Raw genomic sequence first — 26,053 nt, forward strand, 5'->3', positions numbered from 1 at the left:
CCCAGTCACGTAGTATATTGCCCAGTCACGTAGTATATTGCCCAGCCACGTAGTATATTGCCCAGCCACGTAGTATATTGCCCAGTTACGTAGTATATTGCCCAGTGACGTAGTATATTGCCCTGGCACGTAGTATATTGCCCAGTGACGTAGTATATTGCCCAGTGAAGTAGTATATTGCCCTGGCACGTAGTATATTGCCCAGTGACGTAGTATATTGCCCAGCCACGTAGTATATTGCCCAGTTACGTAGTATATTGGCCAGTCACGTAGTATATTGCCCAGCCACGCAGTATATTGCCCAGCCACGTAGCATATTGCCCAGCCACGTATGCCACAGGTTAAAATATAAAAAATAAACATATACTCACCTTCCGAGGGCCCCTTGTGGTTAGGTCACATGACCGTGACGTCATGGCAGGTCCTTTTTCCATACCATCCTTGGCACCGGAACCTGCTGCTTGCATGGATGGAGCGGTCACCGGGGCGTCGCGAAAGGTGAGTATATAATGATTTTTTATTTTTTTTTAATTATTTTTAGCATTAGATGTTTTTACTATTGACGCTGCATAGGCAGCATCAATAGTAAAAACTTGGTCACACAGGGTTAATAGCGGCGGTAACGGAGTGAGTTACCCGCGGCATAACGCGGTCCGTTACCGCTGGCATTAACCCTGTGTGAGCGGTGACTGCGGGGAGTATGGAGCGGGCGCCGGGAGCTGACTACAGGGGAGTAGGGAGGGACTAATCGGACTTTGGCCATCGCTGATTGGTCGCGGCAGCCATGACAGGCAGCTGGCGAGACCAATCAGCGACTTGGATTCCATGACAGACAGAGGCCGTGACCAATAAATATCCGTGACAGACAGAAGGACAGACAGAAAGACGAAAGTGACCCTTAGACAATTATATAGTAGATTTGGTATTACAAATGAGTGCCATATAGTGCGTTTTGATTACCATGATCCATTTGGTGGATGTGTACCTTCCTGTCCTGCTTGGTTAGCTTTACTCTGCTATGGATTATCAGATTTTAAGTGTTTAATAACATTTACATTTTCCTTAAGATACTCTCTATTGGGTCTCATTGTATTGTTTCCCTTTTGTTGTGCTATCGATTGTTTGAGTTGGGGCCATATTGTGTATGATCCGGTGGAAATTTTCGTGTCTCTAGATTTTATGGATGGAATACATGCTGTGTAATTACATGTTTTTTTTCTCATTCACATGCGACTCATAAAAGCTCAGAATCACGTAGTACTGCAGATTTCTGCTGATTTCACTTAAGTATTTTACATTATGCAAAGCAAATGGTAAAATCCGCATTATTTCTGCAACAATTGGAACATAACCTATGAGTAACTCAGCTTATCAACAGATCAGTCAGATATGTTGATGACTTAGAAAAAGCCCGCTAAGGCGCGGGCTGCATTCATAAATTTATGCTGCGGCTACAAGCTGATTTTTGCTTGTAGCCGCAGCCAAAGTACGCTCTGTGTAGCTTCTATATCATGGTGTGATACAAGTAAAATTGCCCTTTTTGCAGTATGATGGCCCAACAAATACCCAAAATACACAGTAGTATACCCCACTGCCAGCAAACCTCTATACAGTATGCAGTCCCCGCAGCCTACCTATATACAGTATGCGGTCCCCGCAGCCTACCTATATACAGTATGCGGTCCCGGCAGCCTACCTATATACAGTATGCGGTCCCGGCAGCCTACCTATATACAGTATGCGGTCCCGGCAGCCTACCTATATACAGTATGCGGTCCCCGCAGCCTACCTATATACAGTATGCGGTCCCCACAGCCTACCTATATACAGTATGCGGTCCCCGCAGCCTACCTATATACAGTATGCAGTCCCCGCAGCCTACCTATATACAGTATGCGGTCCCGGCAGCCTACCTATATACAGTATGCGGTCCCCGCAGCCTACCTATATACAGTATGCGGTCCCCGCAGCCTACCTATATACAGTATGCGGTCCCCGCAGCCTACCTATATACAGTATGCGGTCCCCGCAGCCTACCTATATACAGTATGCGGTCCCCGCAGCCTACCTATATACAGTATGCGGTCCCCGCAGCCTACCTATATACAGTATGCGGTCCCCGCAGCCTACCTATATACAGTATGCGGTCCCCGCAGCCTACCTATATACAGTATGCGGTCCCCGCAGCCTACCTATATACAGTATGCGGTCCCCGCAGCCTACCTATATACAGTATGCGGTCCCCGCAGCCTACCTATATACAGTATGCGGTCCCCGCAGCCTACCTATATACAGTATGCGGTCCCCGCAGCCTACCTATATACAGTATGCGGTCCCCGCAGCCTACCTATATACAGTATGCGGTCCCCGCAGCCTACCTATATACAGTATGCGGTCCCCGCAGCCTACCTATATACAGTATGCGGTCCCCGCAGCCTACCTATATACAGTATGCGGTCCCCGCAGCCTACCTATATACAGTATGCGGTCCCCGCAGCCTACCTATATACAGTATGCGGTCCCCGCAGCCTACCTATATACAGTATGCGGTCCCCGCAGCCTACCTATATACAGTATGCGGTCCCCGCAGCCTACCTATATACAGTATGCGGTCCCCGCAGCCTACCTATATACAGTATGCGGTCCCCGCAGCCTACCTATATACAGTATGCGGTCCCCGCAGCCTACCTATATACAGTATGATGTCCCCACACCCCTACTATATTATTATTATACTGCCATTTATTCCATGGTGCTTTACATATGAAAAGGGGTATAACATAATTCAAACAAGTACAGTAATCTTAAACAATACAAGTCACGACTGGTACATGAGTGAGGACCCTGCCCACGAGGGCTCACAATCTACAAGGGATGGGTGAGGATACAGTGGGCGAGGGTAGAGCTGGTCGTGCAGTGGTGGTTACTGCAGATTTCAGGCTTGCTGGAAGAGGTAGGCCTTAAGGTTCCTTTTAATGGCCCCACGCCCCTCCCACACACAGTGTGTTGGTCCCACGCCCCTCCCACACACAGTGTGTTGGTCCCACGCCCCTCCCACACACAGTGTGTTGGTCCCACGCCCCTCCCACACACAGTGTGTTGGTCCCACGCCCCTCCCACACACAGTGTGTTGGTCCCACGCCCCTCCCACACACAGTGTGTTGGTCCCACGCCCCTCCCACACACAGTGTGTTGGTCCCACGCCCCTCCCACACACAGTGTGTTGGTCCCACGCCCCTCCCACACACAGTGTGTTGGTCCCACGCCCCTCCCACACACAGTGTGTTGGTCCCACGCCCCTCCCACACACAGTGTGTTGGTCCCACGCCCCTCCCACACACAGTGTGTTGGTCCCACGCCCCTCCCACACACAGTGTGTTGGTCCCACGCCCCTCCCACACACAGTGTGTTGGTCCCACGCCCCTCCCACACACAGTGTGTTGGTCCCACGCCCCTCCCACACACAGTGTGTTGGTCCCACGCCCCTCCCACACACAGTGTGTTGGTCCCACGCCCCTCCCACACACAGTGTGTTGGTCCCACGCCCCTCCCACACACAGTGTGTTGGTCCCACGCCCCTCCCACACACAGTGTGTTGGTCCCACGCCCCTCCCATACACAGTGTGTTGGTCCCACGCCCCTCCCATACACAGTGTGTTGGTCCCACGCCCCTCCCATACACAGTGTGTTGGTCCCACGCCCCTCCCATACACAGTGTGTTGGTCCCACGCCCCTCCCATACACAGTGTGTTGGTCCCACGCCCCTCCCATACACAGTGTGTTGGTCCCACGCCCCTCCCATACACAGTGTGTTGGTCCCACGCCCCTCCCATACACAGTGTGTTGGTCCCACGCCCCTCCCATACACAGTGTGTTGGTCCCACGCCCCTCCCATACACAGTGTGTTGGTCCCACGCCCCTCCCATACACAGTGTGTTGGTCCCACGCCCCTCCCATACACAGTGTGTTGGTCCCACGCCCCTCCCATACACAGTGTGTTGGTCCCACGCCCCTCCCATACACAGTGTGTTGGTCCCACGCCCCTCCCATACACAGTGTGTTGGTCCCACGCCCCTCCCATACACAGTGTGTTGGTCCCACGCCCCTCCCATACACAGTGTGTTGGTCCCACGCCCCTCCCATACACAGTGTGTTGGTCCCACGCCCCTCCCATACACAGTGTGTTGGTCCCACGCCCCTCCCATACACAGTGTGTTGGTCCCACGCCCCTCCCATACACAGTGTGTTGGTCCCACGCCCCTCCCATACACAGTGTGTTGGTCCCACGCCCCTCCCATACACAGTGTGTTGGTCCCACGCCCCTCCCATACACAGTGTGTTGGTCCCACGCCCCTCCCATACACAGTGTGTTGGTCCCACGCCCCTCCCATAGACAGTGTGTTGGTCCCACGCCCCTCCCATAGACAGTTTGTTGGTCCCACGCCCCTCCCATAGACAGTGTGTTGGTCCCACGCCCCTCCCATAGACAGTGTGTTGGTCCCACGCCCCTCCCATAGACAGTGTGTTGGTCCCACGCCCCTCCTATACACAGTGTGTTGGTCCCACGCCCCTCCTATACACAGTGTGTTGGTCCCACGCCCCTCCTATACACAGTGTGTTGGTCCCACGCCCCTCCTATACACAGTGTGTTGGTCCCACGCCCCTCCTATACACAGTGTGTTGGTCCCACGCCCCTCCTATACACAGTGTGTTGGTCCCACGCCCCTCCTATACACAGTGTGTTGGTCCCACGCCCCTCCTATACACAGTGTGTTGGTCCCACGCCCCTCCCATACACAGTGTGTTGGTCCCACGCCCCTCCCATACACAGTGTGTTGGTCCCACGCCCCTCCCATACACAGTGTGTTGGTCCCACGCCCCTCCCATACACAGTGTGTTGGTCCCACGCCCCTCCCATACACAGTGTGTTGGTCCCACGCCCCTCCCATACACAGTGTGTTGGTCCCACGCCCCTCCCATACACAGTGTGTTGGTCCCACGCCCCTCCCATACACAGTGTGTTGGTCCCACGCCCCTCCCATACACAGTGTGTTGGTCCCACGCCCCTCCCATACACAGTGTGTTGGTCCCACGCCCCTCCCATACACAGTGTGTTGGTCCCACGCCCCTCCCATACACAGTGTGTTGGTCCCACGCCCCTCCCATACACAGTGTGTTGGTCCCACGCCCCTCCCATACACAGTGTGTTGGTCCCACGCCCCTCCCATACACAGTGTGTTGGTCCCACGCCCCTCCCATACACAGTGTGTTGGTCCCACGCCCCTCCCATACACAGTGTGTTGGTCCCACGCCCCTCCCATACACAGTGTGTTGGTCCCACGCCCCTCCCATAGACAGTGTGTTGGTCCCACGCCCCTCCCATAGACAGTGTGTTGGTCCCACGCCCCTCCCATAGACAGTGTGTTGGTCCCACGCCCCTCCCATAGACAGTGTGTTGGTCCCACGCCCCTCCCATAGACAGTGTGTTGGTCCCACGCCCCTCCCATAGACAGTGTGTTGGTCCCACGCCCCTCCCATAGACAGTGTGTTGGTCCCACGCCCCTCCTATACACAGTGTGTTGGTCCCACGCCCCTCCTATACACAGTGTGTTGGTCCCACGCCCCTCCTATACACAGTGTGTTGGTCCCACGCCCCTCCTATACACAGTGTGTTGGTCCCACGCCCCTCCTATACACAGTGTGTTGGTCCCACGCCCCTCCTATACACAGTGTGTTGGTCCCACGCCCCTCCTATACACAGTGTGTTGGTCCCACGCCCCTCCTATACACAGTGTGTTGGTCCCACGCCCCTCCTATACACAGTGTGTTGGTCCCACGCCCCTCCTATACACAGTGTGTTGGTCCCACGCCCCTCCTATACACAGTGTGTTGGTCCCACGCCCCTCCTATACACAGTGTGTTGGTCCCACGCCCCTCCTATACACAGTGTGTTGGTCCCACGCCCCTCCTATACACAGTGTGTTGGTCCCACGCCCCTCCTATACACAGTGTGTTGGTCCCACGCCCCTCCTATACACAGTGTGTTGGTCCCACGCCCCTCCTATACACAGTGTGTTGGTCCCACGCCCCTCCTATACACAGTGTGTTGGTCCCACGCCCCTCCTATACACAGTGTGTTGGTCCCACGCCCCTCCTATACACAGTGTGTTGGTCCCACGCCCCTCCTATACACAGTGTGTTGGTCCCACGCCCCTCCTATACACAGTGTGTTGGTCCCACGCCCCTCCTATACACAGTGTGTTGGTCCCACGCCCCTCCTATACACAGTGTGTTGGTCCCACGCCCCTCCTATACACAGTGTGTTGGTCCCACGCCCCTCCTATACACAGTGTGTTGGTCCCACGCCCCTCCTATACACAGTGTGTTGGTCCCACGCCCCTCCTATACACAGTGTGTTGGTCCCACGCCCCTCCTATACACAGTGTGTTGGTCCCACGCCCCTCCTATACACAGTGTGTTGGTCCCACGCCCCTCCTATACACAGTGTGTTGGTCCCACGCCCCTCCTATACACAGTGTGTTGGTCCCACGCCCCTCCTATACACAGTGTGTTGGTCCCACGCCCCTCCTATACACAGTGTGTTGGTCCCACGCCCCTCCTATACACAGTGTGTTGGTCCCACGCCCCTCCTATACACAGTGTGTTGGTCCCACGCCCCTCCTATACACAGTGTGTTGGTCCCACGCCCCTCCTATACACAGTGTGTTGGTCCCACGCCCCTCCTATACACAGTGTGTTGGTCCCACGCCCCTCCTATACACAGTGTGTTGGTCCCACGCCCCTCCTATACACAGTGAGTAGGTCCCACTCCCCTCCTATACACAGTGTGTTGGTCCCACTCCCCTCATATACACAGTATGATGGCCCCACGCCCCTCCTATACACAGTGTGATGGTCCCACGCCCCTCCTATACACAGTGTGATGGTCCCACGCCCCTCCTATACACAGTGTGATGGTCCCACGCCCTTCCTATACACAGTGTGATGGTCCCACGCCCCTCCTATACACAGTGTGATGGCACCTAACGCCCCTCCTATACACAGTATGATGTCCTCACGCCCCTCCTATACACAGTATGATGTCCTCACGCCCCTCCTATACACAGTATGATGGCCCCACGCCCCTCCTATATATAGTATGATAGCTCCACAGCCTATACATATTATAATGGCTTCACCACCACCCCATACACAGACCCCAATAAGCAGTATTACAACCCCTATATACCGTGTTATAGCCACAAAATCCCCATGTACAGTATGATGGCCACATAGCCAGATACACAGCGCTTATATCCTCCCATGTGGCTTCTCTCTCCCCCAGCCTTACTGCTAGCACAAATGGTAATCTCAGGATCGTGCAGGAAGCGCTAACTGTGCTGCATGATGTCATTCAGAAGACATGGCCATGTACAAAATAGCAGCTGCAGCTTGGCCAGAAAGCTAACATCTTTAGAGACAGTCAATAATGTAGCAGGCGCCCAGATAGCCCAAAATAGCTGCTGGGAGACCAGTCCAGGGGTCGAATATAACCCGATATTGACTGTGATTCAACAGTGTTGTGAGGTCTGTTCCTACAGTTTGACATTATCAGCAATGACCAGGCCCTGTCAGTTTGTGTGGTGGCACGACTTAGTAACAAAAAGAAATACCACACACATATGGGTTTTAAAAAAAAATACATATCCAGGAGGAGTAACAGAATAATGGCACTACACAGAATTACAAGAAAACTCTAGAAATATTTTATGAAGAATGTGTATATCTACTGCAACAGGAATATCAGAGGAGATGCCATATCCTCTAACAATATTCCCTTCTTTGTTCTGTGATCCGATTCTGCTTTTCAGTAAAGAATGGTGTTCAGAAGATCTCTAGAGTGTGGTGTGAAAACAGCTTTATATTTTTCAATTTTATCTGGTAGCAATAAAAATGCTTCTAATATGTGCACATAACCATAATGCCAAATGTCCATTGAGTGGTAAAAATAATGATCACTATATTACAATGAAACCCTGCAAAGTGCTCTGGATGAAGCTGCTCCTCCTATACATAAAACAACTCGGCACAGACGGCAACAACCGTGGCACACGCTGCAAACACGTTTCCTGCAGCGGTGCTCCAGGTGCGCAGAACGTCTGTGGAGAAAATCTAATCTACCCGAAGATTTCATCCATTATAAGTTCATGCTAAAGACATACAATTCTGCCCTTCACCTCTCCAAACAAACCTACTTCAACACCCTCATCACCTCCCTGTCCAATAACCCTAAACGTCTCTTTGACACGTTCCAGTCCCTACTCAACCCAAGAGAGCAGGCCCCAACCACGGATCTCCGTGCTGACGATCTGGCCAATTACTTCAAAGAAAAAATTGACCACATTCGACAGGAAATCATCTCCCAATCTCTTCATACCATGCACTGTCCTCCCTCCCCCACTGCATCTAGTTCACTCTCTGACTTTGAAGCAGTTACAGAAGAAGAAGTAAGCAGGCTCCTTGCATCTTCGCGCCCGACCACTTGCACCAGTGACCCCATTCCGTCACATCTCCTCCAGTCCCTTTCCCCGGCTATCACCTCTCACCTAACAAAAATATTCAACCTTTCCCTCACTTCCGGTATTTTTCCCTCCTCATTTAAGCATGCCATCATACATCCATTACTTAAAAAACCATCCCTCGATCAAAACTGTGCCGCTAATTATAGACCTGTCTCTAATCTTCCCTTCATCTCTAAACTCCTCGAACGCCTGGTCCACTCCCGTCTTACCCGCTATCTCTCAGATAACTCTCTTCTCGACCCTCTTCAATCTGGCTTCCGCTCTTTACACTCTACTGAAACTGCCCTCATTAAAGTCTCTAATGACCTACTAACAGCTAAATCTAATGGTCACTACTCCATGCTAATTCTCTTGGATCTCTCTGCAGCATTTGACACTGTGGATCATCAGCTCCTCCTCACTATGCTCCGCTCCATCGGCCTCAAGGACACCGTTCTCTCCTGGTTCTCCTCCTATCTCTCTGACCGATCCTTCACTGTATGTTTTGCTGGTTCCTCCTCCTCTCACCTTCCCCTTACTGTTGGGGTTCCTCAAGGATCAGTCCTAGGCCCCCTACTCTTCTCGTTGTATACTGCCCCTATTGGACAAACAATCAGTAGATTTGGTTTCCAGTACCATCTCTATGCTGACGACACCCAATTATACACTTCTGCTCCCGATATCACACCGACCTTTTTAGAAAACACCAGTGATTGTCTTACCGCTGTCTCTAACATCATGTCCTCCCTCTATCTGAAACTAAACCTGTCAAAAACTGATCTCCTCGTGTTCTCTCCCTCTACTAACCTACCTTTGCCTGACATTGCCATCTCCGTGTGCGGTTCCACCATTACTCCAAAGCAACATGCCCGCTGCCTTGGGGTCATCCTTGATTCTGACCTTTCATTCACCCCCTACATCCGATCACTGGCTCACTCTTCTTACCTGCATCTCAAAAACATTTCTAGAATTCGCCCTTTTCTTAATTTCGACTCTGCAAAAACTCTGACTGTTTCACTTATTCATTCTCGTCTGGACTATTGTAACTCTCTACTAATCGGTCTCCCTCTTGCAAAACTCTCCCCGCTCCAATCTGTCCTGAATGCTGCAGCCAGGATCATATTCCTCACCAACCGTTACACCGATGCCTCTACCCTGTGCCAGTCATTACACTGGCTACCCATCCACTCCAGAATCCAGTACAAAACTACTACCCTCATCCACAAAGCACTCCATGGCTCAGCACCACCCTACATCTCCTCCCTGGTATCAGTCTACCACCCTACCCGTGCCCTCCGCTCCGCTAATGACCTCAGGTTAGCATCCTCAATAATCAGAACCTCCCACTCCCGTCTCCAAGACTTTACACGTGCTGCGCCGATTCTTTGGAATGCACTACCTAGGTTAATACGATTAATCCCCAATCCCCACAGTTTTAAGCGTGCCCTAAAAACTCATTTGTTCAGACTGGCCTACCGCCTCAACCCATTAACCTAACGATCCCTGTGTGGCCTATTTATAATAAAAAAAAAAAAAAAAAAAAAGGTTCCTCGCATCATGTTCTCATACACTTTATGCAGTATTAGCCCTCTGTGTCTGTACTGCTACATACTTAGGCAGGTAACTGGTTCATGCAGCTTTACATGAACACCCGAGCCTTACACTATAGCTGGTCCGAATAACTAAAGCAATTGTTACCATCCACCTCTCGTGTCTCCCCTTTTCCCCATAGTTTGTAAGCTTGCGAGCAGGGCCCTCACTCCTCCTGGTATCTGTTTTGAACTGTATTTCTGTTATGATGTAATGTTTATTGTCTGTACAAGTCCCCTCTATAATTTGTAAAGCGCTGCGGAATATGTTGGCGCTATATAAATAAAATTATTATTATTATTATTTATTATTATAATGATTATTTTTGTTACATTGGAGCAAAGGCACACATAATATAGGCCATATTATTTGGGGGCCTATAGCTAATAATAAGTCTTTTTATATAGCGCCAACATATTCCGCAGCACATTACAGTTTACACACATTATCATCGCTGTCCCCTATGGGACACATGGGCTCACAATCTAGATTCCCTATCAGTATGTCTTTGGACTGTAGAAAGAAACTGGAGAACCCGGAGGAAACCCACGGAAACACGTGGAGAACATACAAACTCCTTGCAGATGTTGTCCTTGGTGGGATTTGAACCCAGAACCCCAGCGCTGCAAGGCTCCAGTGCTATCCACTGTGCCACCGTGATGTCTGAATTAGGGCACAAAGCTGCCATTAAACAACCCATCGGGTTCCTACCATCCTATCATGAAGGCTCAATGGGGTCGGCAAAGGAATTCCCTCTGTCTAACCAGTTGGATTTAATACTTGCTGATCACCATGGAATCTAAGGCTATGTTCACATGTTCAGTATCTGGGTGTGCATATTATTTATATATATATATACTGTATACTACGTGACTGGGCAATATACTACATGGCTGGGCAATACGCGACTGGGCAATATACTACGTGGGCTGGGCAATATACTACGTGGCTGGGCAATATACTACGCGGGCTGGGCAATATACGTGACTGGGCAATATACTACGTGGCTGGGCAATATACTACGTGGCTGGGCAATATACTACGTGGCTGGGCAATATACTACGTGGCTGGGCAATATACTACGTCACTGGGCAATATACTACGTGACTGGGCAATATACTACGTGGCTGGGCAATATACTACGTGGCTGGGCAATATACTACGTGGCTGGGCAATATACTACGTGGCTGGGCAATATACTACGTGGCTGGGCAATATACTACGTGGCTGGGCAATATACTACGTGGCTGGGCAATATACTACGTGGCTGGGCAATATACTACGTGGCTGGGCAATATACTACGTGGCTGGGCAATATACTACGTGGCTGGGCAATATACTACGTGGCTGGGCAATATACTACGTGGCTGGGCAATATACTACGTGGCTGGGCAATATACTACGTGGCTGGGCAATATACTACGTGGCTGGGCAATATACTACGTGGCTGGGCAATATACTACGTGGCTGGGCAATATACTACGTGGCTGGGCAATATACTACGTGGCTGGGCAATATACTACGTGGCTGGGCAATATACTACGTGGCTGGGCAATATACTACGTGGCTGGGCAATATACTACGTGGCTGGGCAATATACTACGTGGCTGGGCAATATACTACGTGGCTGGGCAATATACTACGTGGCTGGGCAATATACTACGTGGCTGGGCAATATACTACGTGGCTGGGCAATATACTACGTGGCTGGGCAATATACTACGTGGCTGGGCAATATACTACGTGGCTGGGCAATATACTACGTGGCTGGGCAATATACTACGTGGCTGGGCAATATACTACGTGACTGGGCAATATACTACGTGGCTGGGCAATATACTACGTGGCTGGGCAATATACTACGTGGCTGGGCAATATACTACGTGGCTGGGCAATATACTACGTCTCTGGGCAATATACTACGTGACTGGGCAATATACTACGTGACTGGGCAATATACTACGTGACTGGGCAATATACTACGTGACTGGGCAATATACTACGTGGCTGGGCAATATACTACGTGGCTGGGCAATATACTACGTGACTGGGCAATATACTACGTGGCTGGGCAATATACTACGTGGCTGGGCAATATACTACGTGGCTGGGCAATATACTACGTGGCTGGGCAATATACTACGTCTCTGGGCAATATACTACGTGACTGGGCAATATACTACGTGGCTGGGCAATATACTACGTGACTGGGCAATATACTACGTGACTGGGCAATATACTACGTGGCTGGGCAATATACTACGTGGCTGGGCAATATACTACGTGACTGGGCAATATACTACGTGACTGGGCAATATACTACGTGGCTGGGCAATATACTACGTGGCTGGGCAATATACTACGTGGCTGGGCAATATACTACGTGACTGGGCAATATACTACGTGACTGGGCAATATACTACGTGACTGGGCAATATACTACGTGACTGGGCAATATACTACGTGGCTGGGCAATATACTACGTGGACATGCATATTCTTGAATACCCGATGCGCTCGAATCGGGCCACCATCTAGTATATATATATATATATATATATATATATATATATATATATATATATATATATATATATATATATGAACAGAGCTTATTGGTCCCTAAAATATAGAGAGATATTAGACTATATTCACGTGGTGTTTCTGCTGCATTTTTTTCTTCAGTAAGTGCGGTTTTTGCCACGCTACATTTGTCTCTCGTGCATGCTGATAAATTTTAGTGACAAAAAAAGACATTCTACTTCATAAGTTACTGCAAGACACAGCTGAAAATTTGCATATAAAAACGCAGAAAACCCGCCAAGTGTAAACACAGCCTGATAGGTTTCCTTGGCATCAGACATGGAATGACCAGGACATACATGTAGGAACGATCACGCCCCATATACACAGGTGGATATTATATCCCCCGTAATCTACACATAGTCCTTATGCCTCCCTCTCCCAACAAGCGCAGGGGATTATTCTAGCGCCATTTATTCCCCGTGCCCGGTCCACATGATGGCATACACTCAGTCCGCTGCCCGGGAGCCCTGTCCCCCGCACTATACTTAGGCCCACACTCTCCGCTGCCTCCCCCTGCACAGTCTCCCTCATCTGTCATGGCTTCCCCGGGGCAGCAGCAGTCGGCCCGGGCGGCCATCACACCGAGCTGCTCTCTTCTAGTCACCTGCGCTAAGGCCTCCAGACGGAAGCTTCCACTTCTCCGCCATCTTCGCAGCGTGACGTCACTGTCACGGCGCCGCTCGGTCGCCAGTTGATGACGTCAGACAACACGACATGGTTTCCAGGAGTCGAGACGGCGCAGTGTGTGGTGGCTGCTGAGGTAACTGGCGGGATTCGGTGTGATGAGCTCTGGCGCCTGTCACTACATGTCACGTGTTACGGCATGGTCACGTGTCTGTAGGATTAGGCTGGGAGGAAGGGTGAGTATAACTGATAGACATAATGTCATGGCAGCGGGTGCACAGTCTCTTCTCATTTTCTACTCTTCTCTCTTTTTTTCTCCCTTGTTCTATCTTTTTTCCTCTCTTTTTTTCCCTCTCTTTCTCCCACTTTTTTTCCTCTCTTTTTTTCTCCCTCTATTTTCTCTTTTTCCTGTTTCTTTCTCCCTCTTTTTTTCTCTTTTTCTCCCCCTTTTTCCACTCTTTTTACACCCTTTTTCCACTTTTTCCTTTTTCCACTTTTTCTTTTTTTTCTCTCTCTCTTTCAGCCCACAGCTGTGATCAGACGTAAAAAGTTTACCTCTGGTCACTTGCATCAGCTGATGGGACTACTGCTCCCATCAGCTGACGCCTGCTTCGCCTAATAACATTGAGAGCAAGTGGCGGCTGACAGGAGTATTCATCAGCCTGTGCTCCAAATAAATAATTAAAAAGGGGTAAAAAAATGTTGACTCCCCTTTTTTTCTGATAGCCATCAAGGCAAAACTGACAGCTGGGAGCTGCAACCCTCAGCGGTCAGCTTTAGCAAGGTTGGGTATCAAGAATAGAGGAATCCCCACACTGTTTTCTAAGTATTTAAATAAATAATAATTAAAAAATGTGTACCCCTCCATTTTTGACAACCAGCCTTGCTAAAGCAGACAGCTGTAAGGGCTGGTATTCTCAGGCTAGTAAGGGATTTTGTCCCCCTAGTCTAAAAATAGCAGCCGCCCAGAAAAGGCGCATCCATTAGATGATCCATTTCTGGCGCTTTGCCCAGCTCTTCCCACTTGCCCTGTAGCTGTGTCCAGTGGGGTTCATATTTGTGGGGTTGATGTCACCTTTGTATTGTCTGGTGACATCAAGCCCATGGATTACTGATGGAGAGGCGTCTATAAGACACCTATCCATTACTAATCCTATAGTTACATGGTCAATAAAGACACAGCCAGAATAAAGTCTTTTATTAGAAATAAAACAAAACACAGGTTTCCTTTTGTTATTTAAAAATAACAAACACAGTTATACGTACCGAACGCCCATCCCATTGAATCCCTCATCTCCTATAATAAAATAAAAAAAAAAAAAAACAATATGCCTCACCTGTCTGTTATTCTGTCCCACACCGTGCTAGATATGGTGCTAGTGAAGGAGCCAAAGCCTGGATTTACACTGGAGAGGGAGAACCCACTTAAAGGGGTTGTCCACTACTCAGACAACCCCTTCTGAATACCTATGTAACCCCACAGTAAAATAATAACACGTATATTTGCCTCCGGTCCACGGGCTATTTCATTGGTGTCAGCACTGCCTCTCCCACTGCTCATGTGACATTACTATGTCATGTGACCTCTGCGGCCAATCAGCGCTGGCTTTACTCTCCCCTCCTAAAAAATCAAGAGATTGACAGTACAGGAGAGCCTCTGTTGCGCTCTCCCTTCCACAGGATGTCAAGTACGTCTGTAGGAGAGTAAAGGCAGCGCTGATTGGCCATAGGAATCATGTGACATCTCTCAGCGCTGTAAGGTCCACTCCACCCCTCACCTCACACTAATACTTCTGGGACAGTAGATCTTGAAGTGTTTGTAATTAATCAGCCCTGCTATATTTTCCCTCCCACCACACTGACAGCAGTGAGAGGAGATCTGGAAGTGTTTGCAATCGCACTGAGCTCTGCTGTGCTGTGAGAGATCCGGAAGTGTTTGTAATCGCACTGAGCTCAGCTTTTTCCCCACCACACAGTGACTGCTGTGAGAGATCTTGAAGTGTTCGCGGTCATAATCAGCACTGCTCTGTCCCGCTCCCTCCACACTGACTGCTGTGAGTGGAGATCTGAAAGTGTTTGTAATCAGAGTAAGCTCTGCTCTATACTACACAGTAGCTGGCATTATCTTTTTCTTCTTGCAGGATGCATGCTTTTGATTGGTCAATGACAAGCATGTAACAAAGTACATGCCCCAAGAGAAGAATACAAATGAATTGAGTGACCTGAAATGTGGAAATATGCATATTGCATACCTGCAGTTATGTTACCGTCTGCTCTCAACATTGACAACAGAGAATTGCAGGCTGTGAGGATTCAGAAGTCTGCAGTCACATAGAGCGACTGCAGACTTTTAGCAAAAGATCGGACAACCCATTTTAAGAGTAAATAAACTTCCAAATTTCTTTCAATAATTTATGCAGCTTTGAAAGTTAAAGAGGTTGTCCACTACTTTTGCATTGATTACCCATCAGAGAAGTGTCACCTTGCCGCCGTTGATGGGCATATATGAATTGGCCAATTTATACTCTAAGAACTTTCATTTTTGCAAGTTCACTTTATTTAGCAACAATTCATTTTAGATCTCATGTATTCAGTGTTTGCATATACTTTGGCCCTTACAGAGGGCTGCTGTGCTCTCTTTTTGTATATTATGCAGTCATTGCAACTTGAACCCATTCACATTGTATGGAGGTGCTGGTCAGGTTTTTGTCTCCTGCAATCCTTAGGATAGGTCATCAATGTCTGATCGGTCGGGGTCCGGCACCCCCGCTAATCAGCTGTTATTGGTGCCAGCGGCGGCCTTCAGAGGTACTTACTTGCGGAGCTTGGCCATCTACTTGTAGTTTTCGCTGTGGGGTACTACACATCTGCCTCCTATTCAATTCAATAGGAGGCGGATGTGCAGTAACAAGCCTTGGCCACTAAAAGTAGACGACCAAGTTCCGCAAGTAAGTACCTCTGGAGACCGCCGCCATCACTGGCACCGATAACAGCTGATCAGCGAGGGTGTTGGACCCCAACCGATCAAATATTGATGACCTATCCTACAAATACGACATCAATGTAAAAGTAGTCGACAACCACTTTAACTCTGAAAATCATTTTTTTAAGCAACTTGACTTCAGTTCTGTAAAAAAAAACGTGCATCTAAGTGGCCTTCAAACCACTTCTTACTGCTTAGTGTACTTATGTTATTTTTTTAACTCCATTACTATACACTGGAAGTATCAACTCTGGCAATTGAAGGGGAGACACCTTAGGAGTGTGTTAGCTTCCCAGAAAGGTTTTCAGTGCTGATGTCCTCAGAGCACTCATGGGGATCGCGCTGTATGTCTTGCATTAGCACCACTAGACTGTATGTCACCTGCACTGCGTCATACTGTGTCATACTGCGGAGGTGCCGACGGACTGACAGGGAGCAATCTCCCATTGTCTAACTCCTCAAATGCTGCTGTCACTATTGACCGTGGCATCTGAGTGGTTAAAGTGGTGAGATCAGAACTAGGTCCTGTCCCAGCACACTCTGCAGGAGCGCAGCTGTTTATAAGGGATCTTTCAGACGTTCGTGATCATTTGTCCAATCTCAGATGGCAATGCATAGGCTAGCCATGCGTCTCCCAACCTTAGCGTGACAGCTTCTTATATTTGTATGAAGCTGTCACGCTTGGTTCAGGAAACGAGCGGTCAGTCCATGCTTTGCGATCTGATATGGGACCGATAATCACGGATGACTGAAAGAGCCCTAACAGCCTGATCCTGTTTCAGCTAGCATGAGCACAAGTCCTGTGCTTGTGCCACTCATCAGATCTAACTGTACACCCATTTACCGGAAATCACCTGCAATCTGATCATACAGTTAGGGTGCTTTCACATTGCGTTCTATGTCCCCGTTGGGGCATAAGTCCGAAATCCCTAGCAAAATGGGGTCCGGACGTAGGTGCCGACAGGGCCAATATATTGCAATGGTGACGGCAGAGCGAACATGCAGCATTGCAATCGGTTGGCCCCGTTGGCGCCTACGTCAGGACCCCGTTTTCCTGGGGATTTCGGGCGTACTGCATGGTCCGATGGGACACAAAAAACAATGTGAATGTGCCCTTTTATTTGTGGGAAGAGGTTAAAAATGTTTCTACTTTTTTAAAACATGTAGCATTTTAACATATAATTCTTTATGAAGGGTAACTTCCATCTTTTTTTATGTAGGTATCTCATCATACCAAACTGTGTTGTGCGTAGTTGTAATCCCGCAAGAAAGAATTATGATCGTTCTAGAAGCCTTCATAGTTTTCCAAAAGAACCTGATAGAATCAAGCTATGGCTGATGCAGACAGGACAATATGACCCCGACCTTGTTGACCAAATGGTTATAAAAGTGTTTCTAGGAAAAGTAAATGACTCCTATAGACTGTGTTCCTTACACTTCTCACATGACTCTTACCACTATGACGGATGTCGGAGGATATTGAAGAAGAATGCCATTCCTACTATTTTTAATACAGTAAGACCATCTACAATTCCATCTTTACCATCTACAACTATTCCTTCAGAATCAGGACCATCAGACTTATCTAATAAGCAACACACATCTTCTACTCCACATACCCAAGGCCAAACACCATCTTGTTCTGAAGCAATACGGACATATCGAGTTGAGGTTCCTGTTGTTCCTCCAAAGGTATCCTCACAACCCACTGTTCAGAAAATGACTTTAATTCCTGTGGTTCCTCAACATGTTTTTTTTCAGTCATGTGGAACTGATCAAAAACCTAATCCAGCACTTAGCAACAAACCATCAATGGTAACTATTCAACTAACTGCAACCACTATGGCCACAAAAAGTATGTCTGCCGTGTCTGGTGTAAGTGAGCAGCCTTCTGTATCAAGACCTTCTACATCATCCATTGTGGAAGTACCAGTGTCGTCATCATTGATGGTTCATCAGAGTACACCTACAATTTCACAATTAAAAGTATCATCCCAAGGTGGTCAACTGGGGGGAAAGCTAACATCTGTTAACTTGCAGCAAAGTACAATGGCCCCCGTCACATGTCTGGGGAAACCTTCTGTTCCCACAAGTTCCAACTTGTTTTTGGATAACCAGCTTAGATCACAAGCAACATCTTCAAACACCAAAACCGCATCATCCAAAACTCTGACAGCTCCACCGGCCAATATTCCTGTCATTGGTGAAACAAAGCCGTCCTCCATGACGGTTCTTCCAGTTTCTGTAAATGCATCCCCTGTAACACAGGCACCAGCAGCATCTGCTTTGGCACAGAACGCACCCTCTACGTCTGTTGTACAGAACCCACCTTCTTCCTATTCCGCAGTTCCCGATTGTGCACCGCCATCAAAGAAAAGAAAACTGAAGGACAATATGCTTTTTTTAAATCCTGTAGCCGTATCGTCTACTGCTCCGACCGTTCTGCCCAGCCAGACGTCTGTTAACACAGGTAATTTTATTTTCCTGCCACATAACGCACCATTCGTTCAACCATCCTGTCTACTCCAGAAGCCTTTAATGGTGGACAAAGGAGTCAACACTGATTTCTGCACAAATAGCAAAAGTTTCTGTGTTGCTACTGACCCAATTTATAGGAGAAGAAGCATACACACACAAACTAAAATATCTAGAAGAAATCGCAAAATTATGTGCACCTTATTGCTTGGAAGCAAAACAGCCAATACCTCACAATCAACCACATCTCTCGCCAGCCCCGAAGACATTGGATTTAATGACTGCAGTTCTTCCAGGGCAAGTGATGATGACAATGATCCGAGTGAAGATTTGGAAACCGCTAATTTAGATCTCGTTAAAGTTGAAATCTTATCTGATTCTGAAGTTGATGTATTAGGACCTGCTTCTTCGGGTAAAAAACAGGCAATTAATATTAAACAAGAAGATGATTCATCAGCAGGGAAAAAACTGCTATCAGCAACAACTTTTAAAAGTTACTTTACAATACCGAATTGTGACATCAATACTCTGAAAATTGAACCCAATATAAAAATGGAAGTGGATCAATTTCCAATTTCTATCCTTACACATAACATCACTAACTTTGGATCACAAAATCCTAAAAATGAACGAAATTCCCCCATTCCAAGTGATCCAATTTGCAAAAATTCAGTTTTATGGGGAACTTCTGCCCTACAGACCGATGATGAGCAAGACGACCCGAACGACTCCTCCTTTCACATCAATGAATTGAGCGAGGATGAAGAGGAGTCATTCTTAGTGCCAAGTGATGCTGAAGATGAAGATGACGTAAAACGTGTCTTCCAGGACTTAGATTCACCGCTGGAAAATCCTGTTGATGAAGAAAAGTATCTTGTATTTGAGTCCTGTCTCAAAAAACTAATAAGGATGATCCCGTGTATGTCCGAAACAAAATGTACGTCACCTCTTACACAGTACAGGAAGGAAACTATTGGATCATATTTGTCAGTAGAGGTTCGGTGCCAGTCTGGTCATACAAGGTTACTGTGGGAAAGCCAGCCAAGACATGGATATCAGCCACTGGGAAATGTTCTGTTATCGGCAGCAGTGCTATTCAGCAGCTCAAGTTTTCTAACATCCCAACATATGTTCAAATTGCTCAATGTGAAATCAATAGACAAAACTACTTACTATAAAAATCAGTCCATGTACCTCTTCCCTGCCATTAACCATCACTGGAAGGAGGAGCAAAAAGCTGTCATACAAAATATCCGGGAAAGACCACTTTGCTTAGCAGGAGATCGACAATTAGACAATCCTGGATTTTCTCCCAAGTATTCTGTATACTCTCTGATGGACGTGGCTAGCAAAAAAATATGTTCATTTTCTGTGGAGCCGGTTACTCCAGAAGAGACATTGGAAGACTCAGAAAAAGTAGGATTCCAGAAGGCAATGGGTGAACTCCAGACTATGAACGCTGAAGTGAAAATGATTGTTACTGACAGAAGTGTCGCTATCCAAGAACTTCTGAAGGACGATTATCCGGGTATCGTACATCTCGTGGATCTGTGGCATTTATCCAAATCAATAGGTAATGAAGTTTTAATGGCAGCAAAGCACAAAGACTGTGAAGTCCTCTACGAATGGGTGGAGGCGATCAGAAACCATATTTGGTGGAGCTCTTGCACATGTTCTAAAAACCCTGATTTGTTAATCCACAAATGGAAATCCGTTCTTCAGCATGTCACCAATGTCCATGAGTGGGGAGGTGATAGTGACTGCAAAGCCTGTCATCATCCACCTCTCCCAGAAGAAGTGGTGAAAAACACAAAGTGGCTGGAGAAAAATTCAGCTGCCTATGAACAACTCAAAAAGATAGTTCTAAGTACCAGTCTATTACAGAATCTAAAGGCACTTTCCTTCCTCTGTCACACGGGAGAGTTAGAGATATACCATAGCGCTTGCCGTAAATATCGTCCAAAGACGTTACACTTCTTCATGGACTCTATGGTGGCGCAAACACAACTCGCTGCCCTTGACCATAACAGAAATGTCCACAGGGTGAAGGAAGTGGTGAAAAATGCATCAAGTGAAGATTCTTTAGATACTATGACACAGAGATTAGAGGTTTCAAATGGTCTAAAGTCCTGGATTGTCAAGACACTGTATAAGCCAGATTGCCAAAATTTTCTTTTTGACATTATGAATGATGTTACAGCACTTGTCAGAGAGGAGAAAAACATTTAAATAACCCAACACTTATGGAAAGCACCAATTAGGGGATTACAAACAATGCATTTTTTTTCCTTTGTATGGTGATGTATATGATATATATTGTGTATATTGAAGTATTTTTCTATACCCATAAAAAAATTTACAAAGCGGTTGATATTACTATTCCACGTTCTTGTATCAACATATTTCTAAAAGGGAACCTGCCAGAACCACGGGCAGGCTAAGGCCACGTTCGTTCACACTCTCAGTATTTGGTCAATATTTTACATCAGAATTTGTAAGTAGGGGAACAATCAGGGAAAAGTATAATAGAAACATATGTACCACGTCTGCATTTATCACCCACTCCTGGTTTTGGCTTACAAATACTGATGTAAAATACTGACCAAATATTGAACGTGTGAACATGACCCGAGTCCAAGACTGATTTGATTATTGCAGCCGTGTTTTCCATACTCAGAAATGCTGCGACGTTTCAGAGAAAGTATCGTTTTATAGCAGCGTCCAGTGATTAGGGTGACTATTCACAGAGGTACGTCCCCGCTGACATCTCCCCGTGTTTTATACACACAAGTGGGTCGGGCCCCGTTTTCGAGTGTATGTCCACTCTGAAAAACCGCAGTGTTTCAGAGTAAAACATACATGGTTGGAATAACAGAGCCAGTCTCTGATTCATGCAGGTACCTGGGACCTTCGCCCTGCTTGGCTTGATTGACAGGTCTCTCTCTACTTGTCTGTAAAGAGACCTGTCATTCAAGGAGAAGCAGCTAAGGGCGAATCATCCTAGTCACAACATCCCCAGCCAGATTCTAAAAGCATATTTCCTCTGAAACGCCGCAGTGTTTCATAATAATGGCGCAGTCAGACGTATAGCACGGACGACACTGGCATCATAGTGCACGGAGTGGCCAACGGTTCTCCTGACCCAGGCGTGACAGCTGCATAGAAATACATCACGCTGTCCCGCTCGGATCAGGTGACCCGCCGGCCAGTCCGTGCATTGCGATGCCATCTTCATCTGTGTTATGCGTCCATCTGACTGCTCCCTAAAACTTGCACTTCAGCAATAATAAAGCCGGGTTTTAATTATTTGTGGGTTTTACATTTTTCATGCAAAGTATTTCAGAGTTGGAGATAACAAAATACCCACAGTTTACATTGGCACGGAGGCTGTATATTTTTGATGACTTTCCAATATAGTATATTGAAATTTTTTTTCTTTGGATCAATGAGAAAATGTAAAAAACAGATGATGATTCACCGTCCAATTTCAATTTTAAAATTTACAACCAATAACTTAATCAAATTACGGTCTGAAAATGTATGATCAGGTACTATGTGAAGGATGCCATACTACATGTATTTCTGCTGAATGTTTAATACTGCAGGCTATGCATCGTGCCCGTTATATATACACTACAATGTAAAGGTGCCCATACAACTGCATGCCTGGCTTAGCTGACTGACAGCAGCTTCTGGGAGAAGTCACGACGAGTATTCGTGTCTTGTCATGCCAGGTGCTTTTCCTCCACCTAAAACGTCACAAAGATTTTATCAGCAAATGCTTTAACCTCTCGGCTGTATAGAGCGGGCTCAGGATCTGAGCCTGCTCCATACTCTGGTGCAGGCTGTGTTACAACTTTGGATCAGCTGGGCTGTGCTCCATTGTATATTTCACTTTTCTAGGCACTGGTCCCGCTCTTCCCTGGTCTGTTTTGAGGCCTGGTTGGCACATAGCATGGTAAGGGGTCTTGAGGTTTGGGCCTCCATGGATCAAACATTTTGGATTTATCTTAAGGACTGCGAACAAAGTTAAAAGCCCAAAGAACCTCTACCATCCCCATTCTACCCATGCATTAGTAAGTGTATGCGAAAGCTATCATACATTGCAGCCTAATGCTGTACACAGCAAAAACAGCCGCAGCTCATCCCAAATCCACATTACTGAAGTCCAGATCTATGAAGAAGTTAGATGTCGCACACAGCCGCTAAATGGAAGATTATTACACATTTGGGAAAATAAATCTATTTATTACATGTTTTATTCAAATCAAGGCAAATCCACTGGTACGATGCTGCCTCACTAGACAATGCCATCTCAGGATGACAATAGCAGCACTGGATTCCTAATGATAAGGTATCTGTACTCCTCAGTGCAGAAGGTACCGTTACACTAAACGACTTACCAACGATCACGACCAGCGATACGACCTGGCCGTGATCATTGGTAAGTCGTTGTGTGGTCGCTGGGGAGCTGTCACACAGACAGCGCTCTCTCCAGCGACCAACGACTTCGGCATCGTTGAAACTGTCAACGATGTCGAAGTCCCCGGGTAACCAGGATAAATATCGGGTTACTAAGTGCAGGGCCGCGCTTAGTAACCCGATATTTACCCTGGTTACCATTGTAAAAGTTAAAAAAACCACTACATACTTACATTCCGATGTCTGTCACGTCCCCCGGCGTCAGCTTCCCGCACTGACTGTGTCATCGCCGGCCGGCCTTAAAGCAGAGCACAGCGGTGACGTCACCAGTGCAGGGAAGCTGACGCCGGGGGACGTGACAGACATCGGAATGTGAGTATGTAGTGTTTTTTTTTTACTTTTACAATGGTAACCAGGGTAAATATCGGGTTACTAAGCGCGGCCCTGTGCTTAGTAACCCGATGTTTACCCTGGTTACCAATGAACACATCGCTGGATCGGCGTCACACACGCCGATTCAGCGATGACAGCGGGTGATCAGCGACCAAAAAAAGGTCCTGATCATTCCCAGCGACCAACGATCTCCCAGCAGAGGCCTGATCGTTGGTCGCTGTCACACATAACGATTTAGTTAACGATATCGTTGCTACGTCACAAAAAGCAACGATATCGTTAACAAAATCGTTATGTGTGAAGGTACCTTAAGGCTATGTGCACACGCTGCGGATTAGGCTTAGGAGTTTCTGGTGCGGATTCTGCCTCTCCTGGCAGAAAACGCACCTGCGGATTTGTCGCGTTTTTTGTGCGTTTTTGCTGCGGTTTTCTTGCGGATTTGCTGTGTTTTTTACCCTGCGGTTTTCTATAATGGAATGGGTACAAAAAAGGTGCAGATTCACAAAAAAGAAGTGACATGCTACTTCTTTTAAACCGCAGCGGATTTTCCGCAAAGTGTGCACAGCATTTTTTTCTCATTGATTTACATTGTACTGTAAATCAATTGCAGATCTGCAGCGTTTCTGCATCTCAAAAAACGCTGCAGATCTGCAGAGAATCCGCACTGTGTGCACATACCCTTAGACCTTGTCTGCTATCCCATCATATCTTCAAATTCCCCAGGTCTGGATAGGCTAGAGAGTATAATTTATTTTTTTAGAGCAAGTGGTAAGTTTGCCGCTGGTGAAATGACCAAATTCTTGACTTTACTTCCCAGATTCTTTTAGGAGGACACAAAAGAGCTGAGACCTGCAAAAGTGAAACAATATCAGCCACCAACATCTCAAAAAGAAGGCTTATAATAGTAGCAAGAGAAAGGGGTTATATGAGACTTCTTTTTTTTTACTATAGACTTAAGAGCTGACTACCAGCCCACTTATGATCTCTAGCACCACACAGCAGTCACAAACTTCTGCCGGCGATTCTGCGGCTTCTGCTGATGTCACATCAACGGAGCAGCAACTTCTCTTCCACTCTGCTGATGGGCCGTGACAGCTGACGTCATGTAGATTGACAGCCAGCTCACCGCTGACTAACTGCGTGGAGCCGGCTGTCAATCAGCATGATGATGTCAGCAGTCACGCCTTGTCGACAGAAGCGCCCAGAAGAAAAAGAACTGCTCTGTTGACATAAAGCACCAGAATCGCCGGCAGAAACAGTTGGTGACCACTCTGTGCCAGCGCTGGGTACAACAGGCTGGTACTGCCTCTTACTTGTTAAGCCCATAGTAAAAAAAAAAAAAAATTTTAAAGTGCAAATCATAAAACCAAGATAGGAGTCTAAATACCGACCTGATGTAAATCGTGCTTGTTTGTGTTCTGACATAGGATTCTGCGCAGTAACTTGAAGCAGTTGTCAAATTCTGCAATAAAAGATCTACCACAATGCACTCTGAAAGAATAAATATACTGAACCCTATAAAGTTCCAGGAGCATTATAGGAGAGAAAACAAGTACTTGGGTTGTGAGGACAGAAATATTCGAAGGGGTTGAAGTTTGCAGTTACTCTATCTGGCAGCAGACTTGTGGATCCTCACAGTGCACACAGTGCATGCTGTCAAGATTCTACAGCGTCGCCATTTTCATACATGCGGTCACATGCCGACTAGACGTACACAGCCTCGCTCAGTGCGGGTGATATCAGTGAGGCCAGACACGTCTAGTTGTAATGTGCTTGGATGTATGCACATCACCTATGCACCTTCATGAGGACCCCCACAATGTGATTGCAGGGTGATGCTGGGAACCTCTTTATACAGGCTTATTACAGCGCTATACAGAAGTATTGCGCTGTATCATTGTGGAATTGCAGAAAAAAATCATATTAACAGTTTCCCTCATTCCTCTGGCCTCACAGACCATCCAGTGTCCACTGTGCAGAGCCTCCATCACTCCCGGCTCCTCTCAGACCTCACTTTCCATCCACTGCAGCGAGGAGGAGCCGTACAAACACGTGACCGCTCCCTGCGTGACGTCTGCAGGTGCGCCACGTGACCAGCAGCGCCGCTCCAAGCTCAGGACGCCAGGTGATCACTGCGGCACTGTAAACAGACTTGCCACATGCTATAAGGGAGGCCATAAACCATTTACACTCCAGCCCCTCCCTGACTCCAGCCAGGAACACTGCTGACACCGTCCTGGATAGTCTTAACCCTTGTCCAATGCGTGGGCGCCATTACGTCTCAAGTTGATGACGTCAGATAGCAAGAAGTGTTTATAACAAGTAGAGTCTGTAGAGGTAATGCGGGGGGATGTGCTCTTCTCTATGGTGGACTCGGGGTGTCACACCAAGCTCTGTTATTAGTTTTCTAGACACTTATG

The 26,053-nt window shown here is 47.5% G+C and overlaps 2 protein-coding genes across 3 annotated transcripts in view; one reads left to right on the forward strand and one right to left on the reverse strand.

Moving 5' to 3' along the window:
- The window catches only part of LOC138648914 (pre-mRNA-processing factor 39-like), a 51,642-nt gene extending 38,164 nt beyond the window's left edge, over nt 1-13,478 (reverse strand). For both annotated transcript variants that reach the window (XM_069738895.1, XM_069738894.1), the window contains exon 1: nt 13,341-13,478. Coding sequence is in view for 1 of the 2 variants with exons in the window: in XM_069738894.1 (XP_069594995.1) it covers nt 13,341-13,383 (43 nt within the window). In the remaining variant the exon portion in view is untranslated. The remainder of the gene's footprint in view (nt 1-13,340) is intronic.
- LOC138648913 (uncharacterized) lies at nt 13,442-21,184 on the forward strand. Its single transcript, XM_069738893.1, has 2 exons — nt 13,442-13,496; nt 17,564-21,184. The coding sequence occupies exon 2, from the start codon at nt 17,682-17,684 to the stop codon at nt 21,045-21,047; it is 3,366 nt and encodes a 1,121-aa protein (XP_069594994.1). The 5' UTR covers nt 13,442-13,496; nt 17,564-17,681; the 3' UTR covers nt 21,048-21,184.
- The last annotated feature ends 4,869 nt before the right edge of the window (nt 21,185-26,053 follow it).

This window comes from Ranitomeya imitator, chromosome 9 (genome assembly GCF_032444005.1).
Source record: "Ranitomeya imitator isolate aRanImi1 chromosome 9, aRanImi1.pri, whole genome shotgun sequence".
NCBI classification, from domain to species: Eukaryota; Metazoa; Chordata; class Amphibia; order Anura; family Dendrobatidae; genus Ranitomeya; species Ranitomeya imitator.